Below are 24,307 nucleotides of genomic sequence, written 5' to 3'. Positions count from 1 at the left end.
GTCCAAGCAGATGACTCAGTGCCAACTACACAGCTTATCTGTGAGAAGACCACACTTTACTTTGACATAATGGTGGCAGTAAAACCATGCTCCAAGGTGATGCTGGAGAACACCATAGATGGGGTGACATGTGATTGCAGCTGTATCTGAGCATATAGAACAGAAGCTGGAACTGGCAGGAAAGGAAAAGGAGAGGGGGTCAGAAATTGATTTCTCTAGGTTTCCAAAAGACACTGACCAAGGCTTACACAGTGGCCCCAGATAATCTGTAACAGACTTGCCAGAACTAAGCAAGCCTCCTTCCAGAGACACCCTCCAGCTTAATCCTTTTCTCATACTAGGAATTTGGTTAATTCAGATTTCTATTTGTAATTGGAGCACAGCTGAAATCAGGATGCAAGTGATCCCAGAAATATGTAGGTTTCAGGAAGATATTCAGGAACGATCTCCAAACCCTCTGCTCTCTCCTTTTTCTGTGTCTTTGGATTTGATGGAGGTATTTGTCAGAAACCCTGGGGCCCTTTGGCCTTGCTGTTGCACTGCACCTGGTTCTCATTCTGCATATGCAGTCCCTAAGAACAGTCCCTGTGGACGTGTCGATGGCGCTCACACACTCCAGGCACAGCACTCTGCCATCTTACTCAGGAGGACCACCAGAACAGTCACTACCAAGAAAGAAAGGCTCTGTATACTTGATGCAGTCCACAAGAGGTTATTAAAAGGGAAGGAAAAAGTGCAATGAAGCCCTCAGATGGACGAGCAGAATTCTTTATCATCATCATTGTTGGAAACCACCTCTCTGTTTCCTGCGTATTTCAGGTGCTGTGACAAGCGGCCGCTCTTGGAAGCTGCTGCAGGCTCACTCTCAGTGGGGCGTGTACCCTGAGCTCTGATTCCGGGAATGAGGTCGGCTTGCGCTGATTCTCCTGCGCCCTCTTAATGGGATTCTTCCTCACAGTGGGTCAGATTGACAGGATGGCTTCCCAGAGTCAAGTTACCTGGCCCAGAACATCACCCTGATCTTGACCTTGTTACATGGAGTTGTGCTGATTATAAGGGAGCCGAGTTTAAACAGTTCTTATACCTGTAGTTCACATGCAGAGGATGTGTGGACACATTCATTCTGGACAAATCTTGACTAGCTTCAGTGCTTGTGTGACACGTGTCAGGGGAAGCCCGTTTGGCAGTAGGAAGCAACAAATTGGGGGTGCATCACTTCTTAGACCGGAGTGAGCATGACACAGGAATGGAAGTTTTTATGGCTGCTTAAGTCCTGCCCCAGCTCAGGCTCTGGGCTGGGTGTCCTGGGCTGGTACTAGAGATGCCCGGTGGTACCTCAGCACTATTTTTGTGCCCCTCCAGTGAGACACCACCTGCCTTTTCCCCACAGATTCACTTCCTCTCCCCACAAGCCCGCCGTCGATTCCACGCCGCCTTTGCGTCTTGTTCCACCTCCATGCTGATCCTGTCCAACCTGGTGTTTCTTGGGGGCAGTCAAGTTGGGAAAATCTACTGGAACAGGATCTTCATACAAGGTAAGTTGCCTGACAATGCTGTTTTCGGTCAATTTCTTGTTTTCCACGTATGCTGTTGCCACATACCTTGTGGTACATCTGTGTGGTGTAGCGGGAGGCGTTCATTGTTCTGTTCGTGGTATGTGACCCATAAAATACCAACCAGAAACAATTCCCCGTGTTTAGCCATAACGTTCAGGGGCCCCTACGTCGATGTACCTCTCGTCTATTACATGCGGCACTTAACATTAAAAGGTATTATCCCAGCTCTCCCAAACTCTCCTGTTGCCTTCTACTAAATTAATACTCTGGTTTTTAAAAAGTTTCCTGGGGGCACCTGGGTGGTTCAGTTGGTTAAGTGTCCGACTTCGGCTCGGGTCGTGATCTCACGGTCCACGAGTCCTAGCTCTGCGTCACGCTCTGTGCCGACAGCTCAGAGCCTGGAGCCTGCTTCGGATTCTGTGTTTCTGTCTCTCTCTGCCCCTCCCCTGCTCACGCTCTGTCTGTCTGTCTGTCTGTCTGTCTGTCTGTCTCTCTCTCTCTCTCTCTCTATCAAAAACAAACAAAAAAAGTTTCCTAATCTTCCTTCCTAATCATCCCAGCCTTGAGTATACTGCAGAAGTCTAACCTTTCATTTACCGCTCTGAGCATCCTGGCCAGCAAGGTCCTGGAAGCCCCACTGTGCTCTCCTGTAGCTGTGGGCTTGGCACCCAGGTTTGCCACAGCTCTTTGTTGTAGGTGTTCTTGTCTGAACAGCGGGATGCCAACACTCATGGCCAGTCTTGTATGTAATGTGCAGGAAGCGTTGTGTGTCGGTGTCCTCCAGCAGGTAAAATGCTGGTCTGTGGGGGTTACTGTGGAAACACTGCATTAATAATCGATCATCATTTATTTATGGTCCCTACTGCTCTTAGGCCGGAACTAAGAGCTTTGTCACGGCTTTGAGAGACTTGGGAGAATGAGGCCTGCCTACAGTGCACATTTTACCAGTTTACTGGGTGTGAAAAGCCAAGGTCCCCTGTTCTGTTTCCCTGACCAATGGCATGGTTTTGTGCCTTTGGTCTGGGAAGTTTTGCCAGGCGGTAACGACGTGATTGACTGCATGACCAGGCTGTCATCTCTACATCCGGGTCCCTGAGGAGCCAGTGATGCTTTCACTGCAGCTTTTTTCATACCAGAAATAACCCCGGCACAGCTGCGTGAGCCCAGAATGCCAGGTCACAAGTCTAAACCATGGCAGCTTGGGGGAGCCAGGCTCAAAGGGGCCATGAGAGAGCCCTGCTCTGCTTTCCTCTCGTCATTACAAAACCCCTCTTTGATCTTACTTTTTGAGAACTATCTTAGCTGGTGGTTCCTGAAAAGACGATGTACTTTTTAAGTGGGAGCCGTCCTTTAATAAAGATGGGAGCCGATGGGGTGCAGAGGGTCTCGAGAAAAAAACCACGCTCCTTGAGGTGGGCGACAGTGTCCTACTTTCCTGGCTTCCAACCACAGTACCTAGCATGACGTCAAGGATGCTGTGACTCGGGAAAATGCTGACTTGGGACTTGCTGGTCACATGGACAAGAAGGCTCCGATCTTTGCTTCTGGAAATGAGGCCTCAGGTATTTGCCACTTCCAAGGCACTGAGAATACATTACAAAAAAGAAGCACACATAAATGTAGGAGCTGAACATGCAAACAGAAATGTGTCCACAGACTGAGGTAGTTGTGCCAGATGCATGAGCGACTTACCGTAGGTCATAGGATGGAGTGGCTTACCTTCCCGCAAAAACTGGATTTCACAGAGAAGGTGGCAATTGAATTGGAGTTTTGAGCTGCAAGTAGGAACTTGCACCTGGAGAAGGCAGGTGTGTGGGAATAATTAACACTAGCTGCTCTGTCAGATAGTTCTGAACTCTCAGTAATCTTTTCCCGTAGAAGTTTATTCTTCTCACAGTTCATTGTGGGTCCAGTGGCTTTTTCCAGGCAGTGACTCCAGAACCTAGAATGTTTCTATGTTGATTCTTTACTTTCTTGGCCTGGCATCATGGAGGAGAAGACCACATGGGGATGACACACAAGTACTAAATATCCCCGCCAGTGGTGACGCACAGCATTTCTGCTCACATTCCATTGGCCGGAACCAGTCACGTGACCGGCCCAAGTGCAAGAGAGGGAGATGTGGGGAAGTGCACAGGTATTCGTAGGTTATGGCACAGCAGGAGACAGTACATGAGGCAACCTGGAGGTGCCCAAGGGGCAGGTAAAAATGTGAGTTGGACTGTGGAAAACAGTATGGCAGTTCCTCAAAAATTAAAATAGAAATGCCATATGATCCAGAAATTCCACTACTGAAAATTTACCCAAAGAAAATGAAAATATTAATTTAAAAAGATACGTGCACTCCTATGTTCATTGTGGCATTATTTACAATCACCAAGGTGTTTGGTGATTACGAACAACCTAGGTGTTCGTAAATAGATGAGTGGATAGAGAAGATGTGGTATGTATGTGTGATGGGATATTACTCAGCCATAGAAAGAATGAAGTCTTGCTATTTGTGACATGGATGGACGTGAAGGGTATTATGCAAAGTGACGTAAGTCAGACAAAGGCAAATACCATATGATTTTACTTACATGTAGAATAAAAAAAAATAGTTTGGTTTTTACAATAAGCATGCAAGAAATAACATTCTTTGGTTGGATATTGAGGTTGAGATTTTCCAAGGAAAACTGTAGCTCATGGAATAGCGGTAGAAATGATCAACTGATATACATAAAAGCTAAATTTTTGCTAAAGTAATTCTGCATCAAATAAATATAGATGGATAAGGCAAAGAAGAAAGCCCTGAGTATTCAAGAGTCAAAATGAATGATACTTGTGAATATTAACATTCAGTTTCATTTAGTCAAAATACAAAAGCTAACACAAATTTATGGAATTACCAGGTCATGGATTTTAAAGCCATCAGTCCCTTCCACAATCACTATGATTATGATGCTATGGCCTGTGATAATTCATTTACAAACATTGTACTCTAACAAAGGGGGAAAAATGAATTTTTTGAATTTACAAATAAATAATATTGATAATTAAAAAAAAATAAAAACAAAAACAGACTTGTGAATACACAGAGCTGGTGGCTGCCATAGGGGAGAGGGACATGGGGTGGGGGGTGAAATAGGTGAAGAGGATTAAGAAGTACAAACTTTCAGTTATAAAATAAGTAAGTTCCAGACATGAAAGGTACAGCATAAGGAATATAATCAATAATATAATAATGGTACGTGGTGCCATAATGTAACTATACTTATTGTGGTGAGCGTCGCACAGTGTATGGAATTGTGGAATGACTATGTTGTGCCTCTGAAACTACTAATACAACATCGTATGTCAACTATACTTCAGTAATCAAGTGTTTGTCTGGATGTGGGTTACAGTTGGGGAGGTTTGGACTACATGAACTGTGGGAGTCAAGGGCACACAGGTACGTGAGGCCACGGTGGGTGGATACATGTCCCCAGGCAGCAGGCACAGAGTGAGAAGAGAGCAGAGTGGGCGGTGTGATCTGGCTATGCCGGCACGTAAAGTGGCGGAGGAAAGATCACAGTTATAAGATGTTCTTACTGCTTCTCGAAGGCATGCTTTGCCCTGCACCCTGTGGAACTAAAATCAGGCGCCCCGGGGTCAGGGCTCAGAAAAAAAACCGGTCTGCTTCTGTCGTGCGGGTCCTGCTATGGCCTTTGACTGGATCTATGTTGTACCTTTGGAGCCAGGTGCCTGAGTCCTGGAGACCCAATCTCCAAATATGGAGGGCTCTGTGGAAGCATTTTTCTCTGGTTTCTGAGGCCAGGGAGGCTCAGCTTAGAAGGCATTTACTGTGTCAGAGAGTCTTTAAGTCAGCCTGGTCCCATCCCAGCTGGTCCGTCCCATGGGCCTCCTGAGGCAGGGGATGTCTACTGGGGACTTGGCAGTTCCCTTGTTTGCATGTTCCCCACTACGGGTCTTTGAGTGAATTTCAGTATCTCCTGGAGGAAACTAAAGCAGATGGTGCCAAATCTCCCATCCTTGAGACCTCTGGATTTTACTTCATAACTCATTTGATTGACTTGATAGAACAGTAGTATGAATATTCATGTTTGGGTACAAAAAAGTACTAATGAGTTTGTAGGATGTTTCCTCATAACTCTGTTGGGGGTGTTACATTCGCTTTCTAAAATTAAGAAAATCTGAATTCTGAAACTCCTCTGCTCCCAATGGTTTCAGATACAGGATTGCTGACCTGCACATGTATCAGCTGATGAATGAATCAGGACATTGAGACCCTGGTTGTCTCTGGCCTCTTCTTCAGCCAATGGAGTTTGCTGTTCTGAGACCCACCCCTACTCACTGAAGAACATGAGACAGGAGAGAGTGAGGGGACAGAGAGTTCAAGCTCAGTATTTAGATTTCCAGGTTGAATGGGAAGGTGGCCCTTCCCCAAGGGTAACACACTTGGTCCCTGTGCACCTTGATGGGCTGGGCCCTGCTGTAGTGAGATACAGGAAGTGGTAATGGGTGTCCTTCCAACAGATCTTGCCTCTGTGAGTCCTGGAAGGGCAGGGAGGGGGCAGCCAGGCATCTGAGGATGGGGATTGTAGAGGAGATTGCAAATCCCACCCCCCCTCTGCCAGAGAAGGGGCTGAGAGGATACAGCTTCGCTAGTTCTCAGGGAGCCCTTTCCCCACATCGCTGATGTGCCTGGAAATACCTCACAGTTAGCCTGGAGATGTTGGCTTAAGGTCACTATCCCCCTATCTCCAGTTCCTTGGATTTTGGCATGGGTCTGTTTGCTTTAAGCTACAAAGCTTATTTTAGTAGCATATGTAAAAATCTCTAGCCTGGTCTCTATGCGGCTGGTAACACCAGGCTGTAAAATCAGACCCTGCCCTTTCTGCTAGGCACACTGCCCTACTGCCAGGAAATCGGAAGATGTCAGCCAGCAGATGGGAATGCTAAGCGGCCCTCTCAAGGCATCACACACCATTTTTATTGGGTGTTCTCTCTGCTGCAGGGGTTGGAGAAGTAATGTTCAATTAATTACGGGAAATCATCTATATCTTTGCCTTTAAAACCAAAAGTCCCCAAACTTGTGCTATTGAAATTTACTTCAAGCAGCTTGAGGAATGTGAATGTTTAGGCCTCATATATTTAAGGAGCTTAGCTGGATCCAGGGATCTGAGAAGGATGTGTTCTGGGGATTTGGTCCCCGGGCCTGCTCTAGGGGGCTCTGCTGTTGCATGCTTTGCAAACTCAGGTTGCTTCTTACATAACTCTTTGGCCTTCAAAAGCATCTGTTGATGGAAAGAGCTTTCTCCTGTCTTAAATCCTTGACGTTGAAGTATAAGTTAATTTCTTGAACAAGCAGATGATGACTGCTCTCTAACTCAGAAATATCAGTGAGTTATAACTCCAAGTCTGCAAGACCAAGCTCCATAAAGCAATTGTGTCTCAAGCATCCTTGCGGTGCCCTGTAGTCCTGCTACAGCTGGCAGTGCCCTGTGTTCGGAGGGGATGGATGTACATTGGGAATATATCTGGCCTTGAGGGGCTGAGAGCTTTATTAATGTTTGTGTGCAAGGTGGTGTTGCTTCTGGAAGGTCCATTTGCTTTTGTCAGCAGTAGGCAGGGACTCTGTAAAAAAGGGACCTAATCCTTTCCCAAGAGGGAGGGACCTAGATCCTGCATCTAGGGTTTTGCAGTGACAGAAATTTCATAGGGACATGGTATCCACCAAATATTCTTCTGCCTGACTTCTCATCACACATACACGCGCTCACACTCAAACACACTCAAACACACACACACACACACACACACACACACACACACACACACACGCACGCACACTACACCTGTTTCCCTCCTTTTGTTGCCTGATCTAATTTGGCAAACTCCATCTCAACACTTAGTTCCTGGAGTGGCCCTGCGCCAAGGCAAGGAGAATGTGGTTCTTTTCCAGATTGCAATGAGAGAGGAACTAGTAGTTTTTTGTTCTGTTTTGTTTTGTTTTTTATGCAGGTCAGAACCTTTACACTCCCCATATTTGCTTACTATTTCTAGCTGAGAAAGGAGAAAGTAGATTTCCTCCCTGATTACTAGCTTGTCCAGGCAACTTATTTGTCTCCTGACTCAAATGGCTCTGGACAGGCATTTTATTTAAAGCTGAACTGGGGTATCACACTGGAAATTCTGGAAGGCTGTGGCTAGATAGAAACTCATTCCCCTCACATCTTGTTAAGTTCTTGGGACTGAAATTTCATTTTTGATGAGAGAAGACAGGGGGCAGAAGTCAGTGTCTCAGGGGCCTTCCTTTGTGATTACTTTGTCTCGCCATCTTCGCTAGCCGTCACCTTCAAAGGGAGTTTCTGTTGCTCCGATCGATCCTGCTTCTGCCTCACTGGGTCCTGGGCGAGCTGTAGAACAGTTAGTTAGAGGAGCAGGGGCTTCCCACCCATCGTACTCGTGGTAAAGTTGTTTGTAGATATAGGTTATAAGGTTCATCCATGGTTACACATTGGTCCATTTATGGCTATTCTTGGAATCTGAATTTCAAGACTTAGAGATGTCTTGGTTTCATCTTTACTCTATGCCACATGGTCTCCCAGATGGCTTGGACATGGGTTTTTTAAAAAGCACTTCAGGCCAAGTCACTAGGTATAGGACATGAGAAACAGTGAGTGGGAGTTCTTATCCAGCAGTGCGCCTGGGGTTATGTTAAAGCTGAGAGGATTTTAAAATATCTAGAAAGGAATTTGAATCATAGTACATTTAAATACTACTTTCTGTAAGATTGTGGGAAACTTTTTCCTGTTAACCAGGAGTTTCTGTGGATTCATTTGCAAAGAGTTGTATGGACTATGGGAACATTTTAAAGCGGTCTTTACATAGAATATCAGGTAAAGACTAGTAGAACTTAGACACAGTCAAATAAAAATAATTTTGATTTTTACTGTTTTATTAGCATATAATATTTGAAATCTCTACTTCTTGCTGGCCCTAATCTACATGCCCCCAATCATATATATGCAGGGTGATATGCAGAGGAATATTACAATCAAATCACTATCTTATACACTTTAATTTTTTTAAATGTTTATTTATTTTTGAGAGAGAGACAGAGTTTGAATGGGGGAGGAGCAGAGAGAGACGGAGACACAGAATCGGAAGCAGGCTCCAGGCTCTGAGCTGTCAGTGCAGAGCCCAATGCGGGGCTCAAACTCATGAACCCTGAGATCATGACCTGGGCTGAAGTTGGATGCTTACTGACTGAGCCACCCAGATGCCCCATCTTATACACTTTAAATTAATACAATATTATATGTCAATCATATCTCAATAAAATGGGGGACAAGAGGAAAAAAGCATATTACCAATATGTAAATAGAAATTAAAGTCAAACCAAAATAATTTTAAAAATCTAAGTCCCATTTATTCTCTAACTATATATATATATATATATATATATATATATATATATATATATATATAACTGCTCACCATGTGATAATATATTCAATATATAAAAGGATATCTGTAGCGGGATTCGTAAGCCTGTACTGTAAGGCCCAAACCAAGAAATCTCTTGGGGTTGCAGGACATGTTTGCTTTCCGAAATGAACCACGCATCCTGGAATTTATGTTATTAATTTATTTGACTGCTTATCACAGTTACTATTATACCTTCCGCTACGGGTGCAGGAATAGTTCCACACCAGCTGTGCCAGCACATGCCAGATAAAGATAAAAGGGGAGGGCACTGGCCTTAACCCACTTCTTCTGGAACTGGTGCCTTATGCAAGGATAAAGTCCAAAATGGTAACTCTGCTAGTTTTTATCTTATGCATCGGTAGCCAAGGGACCCTTTTTTACCATACTGTCTTTTCCAGTCACTACTGAGCATTATTAAAAAGCGTTAAAACTTAAGAATATGTAATATGGGATTCAGTAACATTTTGTACCAGAAGGAAATTCTGCAAAGCCATCATCACCAGGTGTCTCAGCTTTGGAACAAATTCTTTCATGAGGCAGGACCCTTTGTTGGTGTGTTTCTGTTTACTATTGCACTGGGCAGTGACCACCTGCTTTATTCCACCACTGGCATTTGTTTCCTGTAGTTGCTGTAACAAATGATTATAAATTTGATGGCTTAAAGCAATACAAATTTATCTCTTACTGTTCTGGAGACCAGAAAGCTGAAAGCAGTATGGCTGGACCAAGGTCAAAGTGTTGGCGAGACTCGTTTCTTCTGGAGATTCTAGGGTAGAATCTGTTTCCTTGCCTTTTCCAGCTTCTGGAAGCCACCTACACCCCGTGGCTTATGGCTGACGTTCCTCCTTTTTAAATCCCTCCCTTTGTCCCTCTACTTCTGTCATTACTGTGCCTTCTGTCTGATTCCTTGTGTCTCTCCTACAAAGAACCCGTGGTTACAACAGGCCCACCTGGGTAGTCCAGGGTAATCTTCCCATATCAAGATCCTTAACTTGGTCACATCTGCAAAGTCTCTTTTGCCAGGTGGAGTAATATTCGTGGGTTTCAGAGGTTAGGGTGTGGTCATCTCTGGAGGAGCCATTATTTAGCCTGGAATAGCACAATACGGTCACAATCACTATCGAACAGAACGTTCTTCCTGTGGCACTGATGAGATAGCCTCTTCCTAAAGAGCTTTGATTATAAAATAGCAAATTGGATATGCTGCTAGCTTCATTAAAATGAGAATCAGCCTGTAAAAAGAAGTGGTACTTGAATTTCAAAAAAGTGTACTTGTGAGGTTTGGTATCTTCAGGGTACTTAGGGAGTAGTATAGGAGAAAGCTGTAGCTTTGCCGGCTCAGCTCAGTCCCCCATTCTCTGGGAGCAAACCTCTCCCACCGCACTCTCATTCTGTGCCATTCTGGTAGGGCACATCTTGCACCTAAGATTCAGGGTTCAACATGTGCCGGGACTGGCCAGTTTCTGTTGGAACTGTCAGGAAGGAAAAACATTCTTTCCTTTGCTATTGCGGAGGTGTCAGAACATCGGGCTGGAGCTGCTGGCAGCCCTCTTGCCACCACCAGTGAGAGCCAGGTAGCAAGGAAAGCCAGCTCCGAGGAAAGCAGAGCTACATGTTGGATGCTGTGTTTTGGAGACAACTCACTGCCACAGATTTTTAAGCCCCTAGATCCAGGCGTCCTTGAAGCCAACTTGTCTGTTACTTTTCAGTTACAGGAGTTCCTTGCTGTTTGTTTTTTTTTTTTTTTTGGTTTGTTTTTTTGTTTTTTCTCAACTCATGCTGTGAGACAGTTCTTCAGGACTCTCTTGTGTTTCTGTAGATCTTTTGACTCTCTTTCAGACCATATTTCCAAGAATGTTTGTATAGCAAACATCTTTGGAAGATGGAAACAGTATCTTTCTCCAAAGTAGAGGGTATTTGTTTACCATTCAGTATAATAAAGATAATATCCTTCTCTGGGGCAAAGGTCAGGCAGGCTTACTGCCCATTGTAAAGTGTTTGCATTTCCTAAGCCTGGGTTTATCTCCTATGATGTAACTCACTGCCTGTGCGGGCATCCCCTGGCCCTCTTTGCACTGCATTGTGGGATGTGGGGCTCAGGGAAATGGCACAAATGCTCTTGCTGCTGTTATTGCTGTGAGTAATAAAGCCGAGTCCTTTGTCTCTGACCCAAGAGTCTCATGTCTTCTGCCAGCATCCCTGAAATTTTGACAGGCTGATTTGTTGTTTTCAAGCAGGGGTAAAATATCAGACCTTTCACTGACTGACAGTCCAGTTTGGTTGTTTTTCTGTTTCTGTCACTTATAACCAAAAACATCCTGACTAATGTAGATTAACCTAAATAATGTAGATAGAACATACCACCCTGACAGAATCTTAAGGGAAGGATATTTGGGGAGATTCTTTTATACTGAACCGTTTTTTTCTTATAACTCTTTTTGGCTTTTGTTCCCCCTAATAAAGAAACTGTATTGAAAAATCGTGTACACTATTACACTTTATAATGTAGGCATCTACACTCTTCTATTATAAATTTAAATAAAAGTATAAGAGATCTCATTTTTGCTATAATATGAATATTGACATTTAAAAATAAACCTGATGCCTTTAGATAGTATGGATTATAAAAAATTTAGTGATTTGCTATCCACCATCATGTTTTAAAAAATATTTATGGACAGGGGCACCTGGGTGGATCAGTCAGTTAAGTGTCCGACTCTTGATTTCAAGATCGGTTCATGAGTTTGAACCCCACATTGGGCTCATGGGATTCTCTCTCTCTCTCTCTCCTCCTCCTCTCTCTCTGCCCCTCCCTGCTCTCATGCTCTACCTTTCTAAATAAATAAACATTTAAAAATTATATATGAGCAAGATCTTTTTCACAATGTTATTTCCTTGATCTATTTGTATTTCATTTCTCCCACAGAATTTTCTCTTGTTTAAAAGTTATTTCCTTTTTCAGCTGCCCTACTTCTTTGTAGCATTGTTGTGTTGTTTGTTTACTTTTTGATTGCCATAAGTCTAGAAATGTAAACATTTTCTCCTAGGTTGAGTTATCATTATAATTATTAGTGCATAACTCAAAGGAGCACAAAGATAATACCAATGATAAGTAATTATTAAACATAAAAAGTAAAATTTTATTAGAATTGCATTTCTCTTGAGATGGATACTGTAGAAATTTCTGGTTGTTTGAGTAAAGGAATTATGTAATTATCCCTTTATTTTGTCCCTCTGACTATTTTAAAGTTTTTTTTTTGTTAAAATATACCATAACCCAGAAGTGTGTATATATCATAAGAATTTTCTCTAAGTGAACACACACGTATAACTTGTACCTAAAACTCCCTTCTTATGACTCCGCCAATTACTTGGGTAACCACTATTTTGGCTTCTAAATGCATAGCTTTTTGTCAGGAAGCTTGTTTGTGTGTATATAAGCAGAAATGCATTCTGTCCATTCTTTTGTGTCTAGCTTCTTTTGCTCAATATCACATTAAGAGAATCATCCATATTTTTGAGTGTGGTTATGGATTTTTCGTGCTTAGTACTGTAAGTATTCCATTTTGTGAACATGTTATAATTCATTTACCCGTTCTGTTGTTGACAAACGTAGCAGCTATTAGCTCCCACCACGAGTCAGATATATGACCTGTGGTGAAGGTGTGTACACATTTTTGTTGGGTGTATACCTGAGAATAGGACTGCTGCCTCACACGCTATGCACATATCCAGCTTTTGCAGATACTGCCGGATGGTTTCACAGAATGTTTTATCAATTCCCTTGAGGGTTTTACACCCTGGAATAATATCCTGAGGTTAACAGAACAATGGGGGAAAAGCTTACCTTTCCTTTGTAAGGTAGATAAAGGATAGGGGAAAGGAGAACCTTAACCTTAGGTTAAATTTTAGAGAAGAATGGAGATATGTATACACGGATATATAAGATATATAAGAATGGATATCTAAATATATATGTGGAATTGAGGATCTGGAAATCAGTTATTCTAAACTTATACTTTGGAAAGTCCTGCTTGAGCCCTAGTGGTATGTATAACCCATTTTGAAGACTAGTGCCCTGTAGGGAAAAGAAGGTCACTGTCCTTCGTGTCCTACTCCATAGTCCTTATTCTAGCCCAGAGGAAAGGAGTGTTAGACTGGACTGGAGAATAGTTGTCCGGGTTAGCATGTGTCATTTAGCCACTGCTGCATAACAAACCACCGCCAAAGTTAATGGTTTAAAAGAAGAAATACTTATTTAGCCCATGAGTCAGTGTCAGCTGGGGAATGGCTGGTCTAGGACAGTCTCAGGCATACATCTGTGGGTCAGCCATGGGTTGGATTTGCTGATCTTCACTGGGTTTTCACATTTCTGGGGCCCTGGCTGGGATGAATTGATTAAGTCAGGTCTGCTTCACGTTGGCTCCTTATCCTCCAGCAGACTGGCCCAGGCTTGTTCACATGGCAGTCATCACAGTCCAAGAGGGAGAGCAGAAAGTATGCAATGACTTTCAGGCTTAGGCTCAGAACTGGTACGCTTTCCCTTCTGCTGCAGTCTTTTGGCCAAAGCATGTCATAATGCTAGCCCAAATTCATGGGGAGGGGACATAGACCCCAGCCCCTGATAGGAGGAGCGGTATGCTCATTTTGCAGAGATGTTGATACAGGCATGTCAAGGAGTGTGAGCGTTTTTTGCAACCTATCTCAGTTGCATTTTCAGAGGGGACAGAGAGCTGGCCCAACAGCGTGACTGTTGAGATGATCCAATGAGGCTGGACAGGTAACAGGAATCGCACTGGTCCCATTTTGCCATCTCTCCCCTTGGCCACCACTTCTCTTGTGGCCATTTCTCCCTCTTTCCCCTGAAGAGGCTTTCTCTGCCCTCCATGTAATAACTCCTATCCAGAAGTTGTTGTGGCTGGTGAAGGGCAGGAGAGGCCTAGGCCAGCTCTACTCTGCAGTGAAACAAAGACGTGTGTGTGTGTGTGTGTGTGTGTGTGTGTGTGTGTGTGTGTATGTGTGTGTGTGTGTGTGTCTGTATATACATGCATGCAGGTGTGTTATCCATACTGTGACTTTCTGGTACATTGGGACACTGAGGATGGTCTAACTTAAAGGAGCTTCTCCATGGGCCAGCCTGGCCATGTGGAGTTCTGCTCAGGGTGTGAGGCCAAAGCCCAGCTACCAAGCAAGTATTCCTTTGCTTTGCATAGATGTCTAGGCTGCCTGGCATTCAGACGTTTCTGGGTGCTCTGACTAAATGTGATTTACTGCCTTTTAGCATCTACTGTTGGTATTCTAACTATTCATTTTTAAGTAGTTTTCGCCTCACCAGCTCAGTTGATCTTCTTGGCAATCCTGCGAGAGAGTTCAGACAGATGTTGTCACGTTACAACTCTGAGACTCAGAGAGGTCAGAAACCTGTTTGTCATTACACAGCTAGTAAACAGAGACACCAGGTGCATGTCACTCACTTTTGAGTGCAGATCCCCCATCCTTTATGTTGTGCTGTCCTCTCACTTCTTCCCTCTGCAAGGTCTGCATCAAGATAGGCAACCACTGTTTTCACCACAGAGCATCTCTGGGTCCCACTGTGGGAACACAGTCTACGGTGCCTGGCTCATGGCTCTGTTCCTGGTACTTATCACAGGGGGTCGGAGGGAGGAGATAGGGGGCACACTTCCAGGTTCTTGGGCTGATAGGCCAGCCCGTGGCCATCACTGGGTTGGCCGCCAGCTGGTCTTCACCCCTGCAGTGAAGTGTTTTTATACCAAGTCTGCCCCTTTGGTGAAGGACTCTTGCTCACCTGACGCGTCAGTCCTCGGGTGTTGGTTTTCCCTCTGGCAGCCTTACTCAGGCACTGTGTTAGCTTGCTCATGGCCCGTTTCTCATACTAATCACCCTTACTCGGACCAGGAGAGCAGGGGAAGGAGATCATTTTATTTGGGCATGCTATCTGAATTACCAGAGAAATAAAGTGACCTCAGCACGACTGTCATTAAGAGCTGAACGCCTGTGCTACCTCATGTAGTGCTGAAAATGCAGCATGAGGCAGCAGCGTGGGCTGGTTGTGTTTTTTTTTTGTTTGTTTGCAGTAGGGATCAGAAAGTGGAATCCAGGGGGCTTTCCTTGCCTCAGGAGTTCTGTCCATCACTGTGGTCACCTCTCTTGAGTGTAATTAAGGCAGTCAGGTATTCCGATGGATATTCAGTGAATGAGAATGAAAACTACTGAGGAAAACTTGTTCGTTGTCTTGAAATAAGGACAGAAAAAAAAAATGAATCCTGTTTTGCGAGCACCTGTTTAGTATAGTTAAAGGGTCAGAGCTTTGTGTCAACAGGCATTCGAGCCTCATCTGGACCACTTTTCTCTTTACGGACTTGAAATTCTTGCAGCCCACCAGCCGCCACGCTATTCACGTTACCTGCCGCTGAGGAGTATTCTTTACAAGAGGACCTGCTAAGAGAGGACATGACAAAGGGAGTACCGTGTGACTGGTGTCCTTATAAACTGGGGACATGTGGGTACAGAGACAGTCACACACAGGGAAGGTGAGGTGAGGCCACAGGGAAAAGATGGCCACGTAAAGACGGGCTGCTGCTGTGCTGCCACGTGCCATGGAAGCCTGGAACCACCAGAAGCAGCAAGAGGCAAGGAAGCAACCTCCCCTAGGGGCCTCAGAGGGAGCATGACCCTGCCAACAACTTGCCTTCAGACTTCTAGCCTCCAGAACTAGGACAGTAAATTTCTGTTGTTTAAGCCGTTCTGTTTTTGGTACTTTGTTACGGCAACCTTGGGAAACTCACATAGGATGTGTGGTGCAGGAAGGTGGTGGGATAAGGTATTCAGATGGGTTGGCAGTGACTTCTTCCCCCACCCCCCCCCCCCACCAAAGAAACAGAGCAGTTCAACACATAAGTCCAGAACTAGAAGGTCAGAAGCACCCTCTTCAAGTTAGGTTCAAGTTAAATCTGTGCTTAATATTTATCTTCTCATGTGTCCTTCTCTAACCCATGATGCTGATTATACCGGAAGCAGCAGATAGAAATAGCTGGTCTGGAAGTATATGTCACCCCGTGTCAAGGGGCACACTGAGGCTTCCTGGGAGGTCAGGCAGGATGGACCGCCCCACTTGGAAGTGGCCCAGCATCCAGCGGTCCTGAGGCTTGAATCCTTTGTCCCTCAGTGCAGTGCCCCTTTGCTCCCCTCTGTTCTCCTCTGAGTATTGTCACACTCCAGCTGCTGCCAGCTCTTGCCTAGAGAAGGAGGCAGCTGCTAATTTGAGCCCTATTTAGATCTCTAGGCAGCATGTCTCAGGACTTTTCTTTATTTTTTCTAGTGGTGCTTTCATGTGACCTTGGGGGAAAAAAACTGACTCACCTATCAGTAAAGCAAAAGGGAAATCTAAAATTTTGTCTTAAAGGTGATTGTCTTGCTATGTTGATAGACATCTTCATGGGATTAGGAGTAGGTAGCAAAGGGAGTTACCTAAAACCTGTGGCTTTTAGAGGGAGAAGAAAACAGACAACTGAGGGCTGAGGCAGCGGTTATAACACTGTTATAACACCAGAGAGCATTAGGTGTATCTGGCTTGCTTGGGAGAGGCCAGGCCACCCAGTTTATGACTCAGGAACATGGGTTTTCGCTTGATTTCCCTTTCCTCAGTTATTCTTTACACATTGGGTAGATGGGACCACTTTCATAACCTTTGTTCCAAGCTGAATCCCCTAGGTGAGCAGGTTTTTGAGCACATTTGTTACAATGTATAAGAGCGGATCATTTATATTCTTAAGGTTGTCAATCACACACAATCAAAAAATGTCAGACGACATAACGGGCACTGTTGTGTGCTGACTTTCAAATGGCAAATAGCCAGTGGATGGTCATATAGGCCTGTTTGGGGAAACACACCTTTCCTAGGAATGTCATTGTGTTTTTACTAAGCTAGAAGACACCAGGTAACTTTCAACATAAAAGAATTGCTTTTGGTCTGGTCTTAACATTCTATTCATGTCTACAGTTACCTATCACTTACTTTTATCATATTTGAAGCTTGAGTCTTGATTACTTTCCTCACTTGGTGGCTTCCCCAACAAGATCACTAGAGACTTGGATCATACCTTTTGCATTGCATCAGCAAAGATTTTACTAAAAGAAGCAAAAGTATAGAGTAAGGAAATAAGAAATTGGGAAACATCTCAGACTATGTGATTCAGGAAAAAGAGGCACAGTGGTTAAGTGAGTCTGAATGAGGCTTAAGATCTATTTTACATAGAAAAATGCTTGAAGGAGAGGGCCTCCCTATATTCCTGCCGGTCATTATGCCGAGTGCGTAGGATACAGTGGTAATCAGTTGTGGAAGAATGTGCAACAGTGCTTTGGGACATACCAGGTTTTTTTTTTTTTTAATTTTTTTTTTCAACGTTTTTTATTTATTTTTGGGACAGAGTGAGACAGAGCATGAACGGGGGAGGGGCAGAGAGAGAGGGAGACACAGAATCGGAAACAGGCTCCAGGCTCTGAGCCATCAGCCCAGAGCCTGACGCGGGGCTCGAACTCACGGACCGCGAGATCGTGACCTGGCTGAAGTCGGACGCTTAACCGACTGCGCCACCCAGGCGCCCCGGGACATACCAGTTTTGATAAGTGCTTTGGGAACAAAGAGGTGAATGCTTAACTTTATATTCTGAGTGAGAAAGTCATCATGGAGGAGGTTGGACATCAGAGGTGAGCTTCAACGATGAGAAGTACCAGACTTGAGGGATAGATACAGCATACACAAAGCCATGAAGGCATAAAATTGCACACTGAACAAAGTCTAAGCATCTCAGGATCATGGCAGGAAAGATGCAAGGTGTGATGTTGATGAATAGGCTGGTTGCACCAGAGAACACCAAAAAGGTAGGAGCTTTTTTTAGGTACTTGCTTTTTTAGGTACAGAGTATGGACTTCATCCTTAATAGGCTGGGGAGGGGAGGGTCACAGAAAGATTTTTGCAAGACAGTACCATGATTCTCATTTTTTGAAAGATCTACGTAGAGGTAATTGTGGAGGCTGTTTCTAGAAGAGCAGTGCTTAGAACAGAGAGGCCAGTCAGGAAGCTATGTGAGAGATGACAAGGGATGCTGAGTGTCAAAGGATAGGAAAGACAGAAGAGATCTTCAGAATTCTCCCAGGGAAGATTTTAGGGAATTACCTAGGTCTTCATAATATTTATAGTTTAATGGTTTTGGTGCCTGAGATAGACAAAAATACTTGAGGTTTATCTGCTGCTTTTGTAGTTTTGAAGAAAAAATGGCCTCTACAGACTTCTCTGTTTCCTTTCCTTTGCCTCTGCAGTTTGAGGGAATATGCAAGTGCTGAGGAAAATGCCAAGACAAAGAGGTGGTCTTTGTGGAGATAAGCAGCTTGTTCAGTAGACTACCTGAATTAATACTTTTTCCAAGACCAAATTCATTTGGAAGGGTTATGTATTGTAGTTTCTTGTTCTCTGCAGATATTTTCAGATTTGTCTTTTGTTTCTTCCTTTTTTAATGTTTATTTATTTTTGAGAGAGAGAGAGAGAGAGAGAGAGAGAGAGAGAGAGAGAGAGGGAGGGGTAGAGAGAGAGGGAGACAGAGAATCTAAAGCAGTCTCTGTGCTGTCAGTGTGGAGCCCAATGTGGTCCTCAAACTCACGAACTGGGAGATCATGACCTGAGCCGAAGTTGGACACTTAACCAACTGAGCCACGCAGGCATCCCTTGTCTTTTGTTTCTTAAATGTAGTGAGTATAATTGCTTTATAATCAATGTTTGATACTTTCAATATATTAAATCTGTATTTATATGTACTGTCTTCTTTTTGTGCTGGGTCTTACTGATATCACCTCTTTCCTTGTATGCTTGGTTATCTTTGTGTGCTGATCATCGTCTTATGTGATTATATGTGGGTTTTTCCTGTGGTCCACTACAAAGGTACCTTCCTCCAGACAAAATTTGTGCTTATATTTGATGGATACCAGATAGGACTGGTTCATGGTTATACTTTTTTAGGGAGAGATTCACTTCTTCTTCTGTCTTGAAGAAAGAGGCTATGTTTACTTCTGGTTCACCATTAACCAATAGGTGATTTGATTCCTTTTTAGGCCCTAATCTAATATGCTTTTGTGGTTTGCTATTAGACTCACTACTTTTAGCAGCCTGGAATTTTATTTCTGTTATCTTACCCCAAATATTGTATCACAATCTGGAAAAACAACATTTTCTCATGAAAAAAACATTTAAAAAATTTTTCTTTGTGTTTATTTATTTTTGAGAGAGAGAGAGAGAGAGAGAGAGAGAGAGAGAGAGAGAGAGAGAGAGGGGCAGAGTGTGAGTGGGGGAGGGGTGGAGAGAGAGAGGGAGCCAGAATCTAAAGCACACTCCAGGCACCGAGCCATCACCACAGAACCCAGTGTGGGGCTTGAACCCACGAACTGTGAGATTGTGACCTGAGCTGAAGTTGGATGCTTAGCCAGCTGAGCCACCCAGACGCCCCATGACAAAAAAACTTTTTAAAGAACTTCCCTTGTCTCCCTTGGTTCTCACTTTTTCTTAGATTTTGGCCAGGAAATTCCTTACTGTTGTGCTGAACATTGCCAGCCTTTTGAAAAAAATAAAGTATTTATCTAGCAATTTTACTTTTGTTTTTTTTTTCTTCTGGTGAGATTTTTTACTTCCAATTCCAGGGAGAATTAGTCCAAATAACTTACCTGCCATTGCCGGAAAAAGAAGTCTTTCTTAAATTCTATAGAAATCCTGATTTTCCTTTGAGTCAGACATACCATTTAAAACATCCAAGAAATGATCAAATGCTTCAAATATAAATAGAAGGCATCATATAAATTCTTGATACATGAATTCATATTGGATTGCTATAAGAAGGTAGGTGTGTTTGAGAAATCTCCTAATTTCTGAGGGTTGTGGTTTTTTGTTTTTTTTTTACACTGTTTATATTTGAGAGAGAGAGAGAGAGGGCGTGCAAGTGGGGGAGGGACAGAGAGAGAAAGAGAGAATCTGAAGTAGGCTCCAGGCTCTGAGCTGTCAGAACCCAATGTGGGGCCCAAACCCACAAACTGCAAGATCATGACCTGAGCTGAAGTTGGACCCTTAACTGACTAAGCCACCCAGGTGCCCCACTGAGAGTTGTGTTTTAGTGGTAGTGTAGAATGGTGGTAAAGGACTCTGAAGTCAAACACAATTGAATCATTTACCATCTTTGGGACCTTGGACAAGATACACTAACACTCAGCTTCTCAGCTGTATATTAAGAAAAATATGCACCTCGTAGGTGACTGTGGAGATTAAATAAGGTAATAATAAATATAAAACTGCACAGCCCTTACTAATGGTAGCTCATTATTGGTAATATTATTATATTAATGCTATTCTACTCACATGGCCCCTTTTCTTCTGTCAAAAATAGTTTGGTGGATATTCAACATGCAAAAAAATGAAGTTGGATCCCTACCTCATATCATATACAAAAATTAACTCAAAATTCATCAAAGACCTATGTGTAAAAACTAAAACTACAAAATTCTTTTGGGGGCAAATCTTTGTGACCCTGGTTATCTGAGGATTTCTTATATATGGCATCAAAAGACAAGTAACAAAAGGAAAAATAATGGATCAGTTGGACATCATCAAAATTAATTTTGTGTGTGTGATTTGAAGGACATCATCAAGAAAGTAAAAATGCAACCATAAAAATTTTGCAAACCATATATCTGATAATTTGTATCTGGAATACATGAAGAATTATTACAACTCAATAATGAAATGACACATAACTCAATATAAAATGGATTGAATAGATATTTATCCAAAGAAGATCTACAGATGACCAATAGTCACATGAAAAGGTATTGAGCATCATTAGCCATCAGGAAAATGCAAATCAAAGCCATAATGAGATAACCACTTCACAACCACTAGGATTGCTGTAATAAGAAATGAACAAGCCCAAAATGAAAACTACGTATTGGTGAGGAGAAATTTGAACCCTCATACACCACCTGGGGAAATGTAATATAGTAGAAAGCAGACATTTTGGAAAATAGTCTGGAACTGCTTCAAAAAGTTAAACAATTACCCTAGAAATTTACTCCTAGGTATATACCCAACAAAAATGAAAATATAGATCTACACAAATTATATACATTATACATGAATGTTCATAGCAGCATTATTCATAATAATGGAATAAGTGGGAACAGCCCATATGTCCATCAATTGATGAATAGGTAAATAAGATGTGGTATAATCTAGAAAATGGAGTGTTACTCAGCACTAAAAAGGAATAAAGTGCTGGTACATGCTACAACATAAATGAATCTTGAAAGAAGCCGATCACAAAGGACCACATATGATATGATTCCATTTGTGTGAAATATCCAGAATAGGTAAATCTATGGAGATAAAAAATAAATTAATGGTTGCTTTAGGTCTGGAAGGGATGGGGTTTTAGAGGGTAATGTCTAATGAGCATGGGGTCCTCTTTGGGAAGGGGCTGATACAGTATTCTAAAATTGATTGTGGTGATGGTTGCACAACTCTGAGTATACCAAAAGCCATTGAATTATACACTTTACATGGGCAAATTTTAAAGTATTATAATTACATCTCAGTAATTTTTAAAAATTATTTTGGGGCTGAAAGATAATTGGTCTGGCATAGTTATTCTACCTGTTCATTAATCCATTTGTTCATCTGTCCATTTGTCCATTCACCTGACCTTCCTTCTATCAGTTTACTCTTCCTTCCATCCTCCCATATCATTCCATCTCATTGTCTCTTTCCTACTTCACTCTATAAATCCAAAAACTATTCACTGGTCATCTGCTAAAGTCCAGGAACCATGCTAGTCCCTGTTTTTCATCATGGTAGTTTGGCATTTCTAGTGTCCTTATGAGTTGCAATGCCTGGTAATGTGACTTTGCCAAGCTCTGCAGAGGAAATGCTCTTTATCAATCCATCCAGTAAACAGATGGATGCACACGAGTCGGGGGTTAGTTGTATATATAGCCGGGGGCATGCTGAAGTAGCAGGAACACCTGGGCCACATCTCACCTCTGATGAGCCCTCAGAATGGTATGTAGGAAATTTTCTGGTTTTGTTTATTTGCTGTGACAACTCAATGTTAAATATGTATGACATTCTCTCCTGCCTCCTGTCTGTGGCTCCATGCATGATGCCTGGTAGCTGCATTTCTCATTATTAACACAATGTTGAATGATTTCAAGGTTGACCTGGTCTAACACAGCTTTCTTGATGAGATTGCTCCCCTTTGTGTCATCATTAATCAGTATGATGTCAGCTGTTCTCTTGCTCAACCTCCAGTATGGTTTCCACACTTGATGCTCATCAGAATCACTTGCAAAGCTTATTTAAAATGCAGAACCCATGGAGCTCCTGGGCAGCTCAGTCAGTTGAGCATCTGACTCTTGGTTTCGACTCAGGTCATGATCTCATGGTTCCTGAGATCGAGCCCCATGTTGGGCTCCATGCTGACAGTGTGGAACCTGCTTGGGATTCTCTCTTTCTCTCCCTCTCTGTCCCTCCCTTGCTTTCTCTCTTCTTTCTCTCTCTTCTCTCTCTCTCCATAAATAAAATAAACTTTAAAATAAAATGCAGAATCCTGAGCCCCTACCTCTAAGAGATTCTGATTCAGTAAGTCTAGGTTGGTACTCAGGAATCTGTATTTCAGTAAACATCTTTAGTGATTCTGGTTGAAATGCACCTTTTATCACCCTGAGATTCTTTCCCATAATTGATCTTTCAGTTCCAGCATTACTTAACAATATGGGAAATTTCTAGTTTCCCTTCAAGTGCCCTGCTAGTGCCAATCTCTTCAAGCCTAGATTTGTTGCACCATGGCTAAGAAGAAGAAAACACTATTCTGTGTGTGTGTCTCTCCCACTGAGTTTAGTGGGTAGAATCTATAATGTGCTTTGAGATTCTTGAAGGCTACAAGGACCCAACAGCTCTTGGTAACTTTCAGATGTCTGGTGGTACAGATAATCCAAACTGTAACATATCCAAGTAATCAGCACCTGGGCTTAGAGGCATATTATTAGATATCAGATTTTGCAGCCTCTTCAATTTGCTTGATTTGATAAGGAAAACAGAACTTGAATTTTAGGAGATTAAAATGGAAGAGCATTAGGAAGACAATGACCAGGGCAGCAGAGAGTGGAGTGGGGGCAGTGTCAGCTGTAATGAAAAGTCTTGACTCCACACAGATAACTGACGGCTGACTCCAGTAAGGTGGAGAGGAAGTTTTAAAAATGCCTCTAGATCTAAACATACATCAAAATGCTGTGTGGACACATGTTTTTCTCACAAAGACCTAAATCCATCTGAGCACCAAATGCTCACCACCATCACCATCTAAATGCTTTTGTGGAACCCCTCATTACACATGGGGCTGTATTTAAAAAAAAGAAAACCTTAGGTGATGCCAGCCATGCTTGTTATTCGGAGTCTTGATGTCCAAGATATTGCTGACCTACACCAACATGGGAGGAGACCAACTAAATTTCAGTTGAACGTGGGAGAGGAAATACTTAATTGTATCCTACAATATATATCTCTTTACATTTTGAAAAGCGTTTTCATTGCTTACAGCCCTGTAATATAGATTGAGCAGAATTATTATTCTCATTTACAGGTAAGTGAGGGAGCTTGAACTTAGTTAAGTGACTTGACAGACCCACTCAGCTAGGAAATGGCAGAGCTGAGACTCGAAGTTGTGTCATCTAGCTCCTTTTTCACTGCTAGGAAGATGCTGGGGTTTCTGCTAAGTACCTGTCTGGAGTTGGTAACTTAGGAATCCTACTTTGTTCTTCTTTAGGGTGTGAATGATGGACTGCTGAACGCTGCATGAGAAGAGCTATATAAATGTTTGTGACATAAGTATGGATGATTAGTATACTTGCTTGGGAAGGAACTTAATGTCTATCCAGTGGGGTAGGAAAACCTCATCATTTATCTTCAAGGCCCAGGAAGCTTTCCCAAAAGGCATAGATCTTGTTTTTCGATTTTTAATGTAACATGCCTTTTTTTGGGAACTTTTATTTAAACATATACATGAAGTGCACAAACCTTAAGTGTGCAGCATGATGAATTTTCAAAGTAGACACACCTGTTTGATACCCAGCACTATAGATGTTTCTCTTTGTGATCCTTTCTAGTTACAACCCCCTCTAGAGTAATCTGCATCCTGATATCTAATGTCAGGGGTGAATTTTCTGTGTTT

At 42.8% G+C, this 24,307-nt stretch overlaps 1 protein-coding gene across 2 annotated transcripts in view; it reads left to right on the top strand.

Annotated features, from left to right (window-relative positions):
- Window positions 1–24,307, top strand: part of HHAT (hedgehog acyltransferase) — a 306,476-nt gene that overhangs the window by 250,354 nt on the left and 31,815 nt on the right. For both annotated transcript variants that reach the window (XM_043568904.1, XM_043568905.1), the window contains exon 11: window positions 1,391–1,535. In XM_043568904.1, coding sequence (XP_043424839.1) covers window positions 1,391–1,535 — 145 coding nt within the window. The remainder of the gene's footprint in view (window positions 1–1,390; window positions 1,536–24,307) is intronic.

Source organism: Prionailurus bengalensis, chromosome E4, assembly GCF_016509475.1.
Source record: "Prionailurus bengalensis isolate Pbe53 chromosome E4, Fcat_Pben_1.1_paternal_pri, whole genome shotgun sequence".
In the NCBI taxonomy this organism is placed as follows: domain Eukaryota; kingdom Metazoa; phylum Chordata; class Mammalia; order Carnivora; family Felidae; genus Prionailurus; species Prionailurus bengalensis.
Note: the sequence above shows the minus strand (reverse complement) of the source record. Positions and strands in the feature narration are given on the sequence as shown.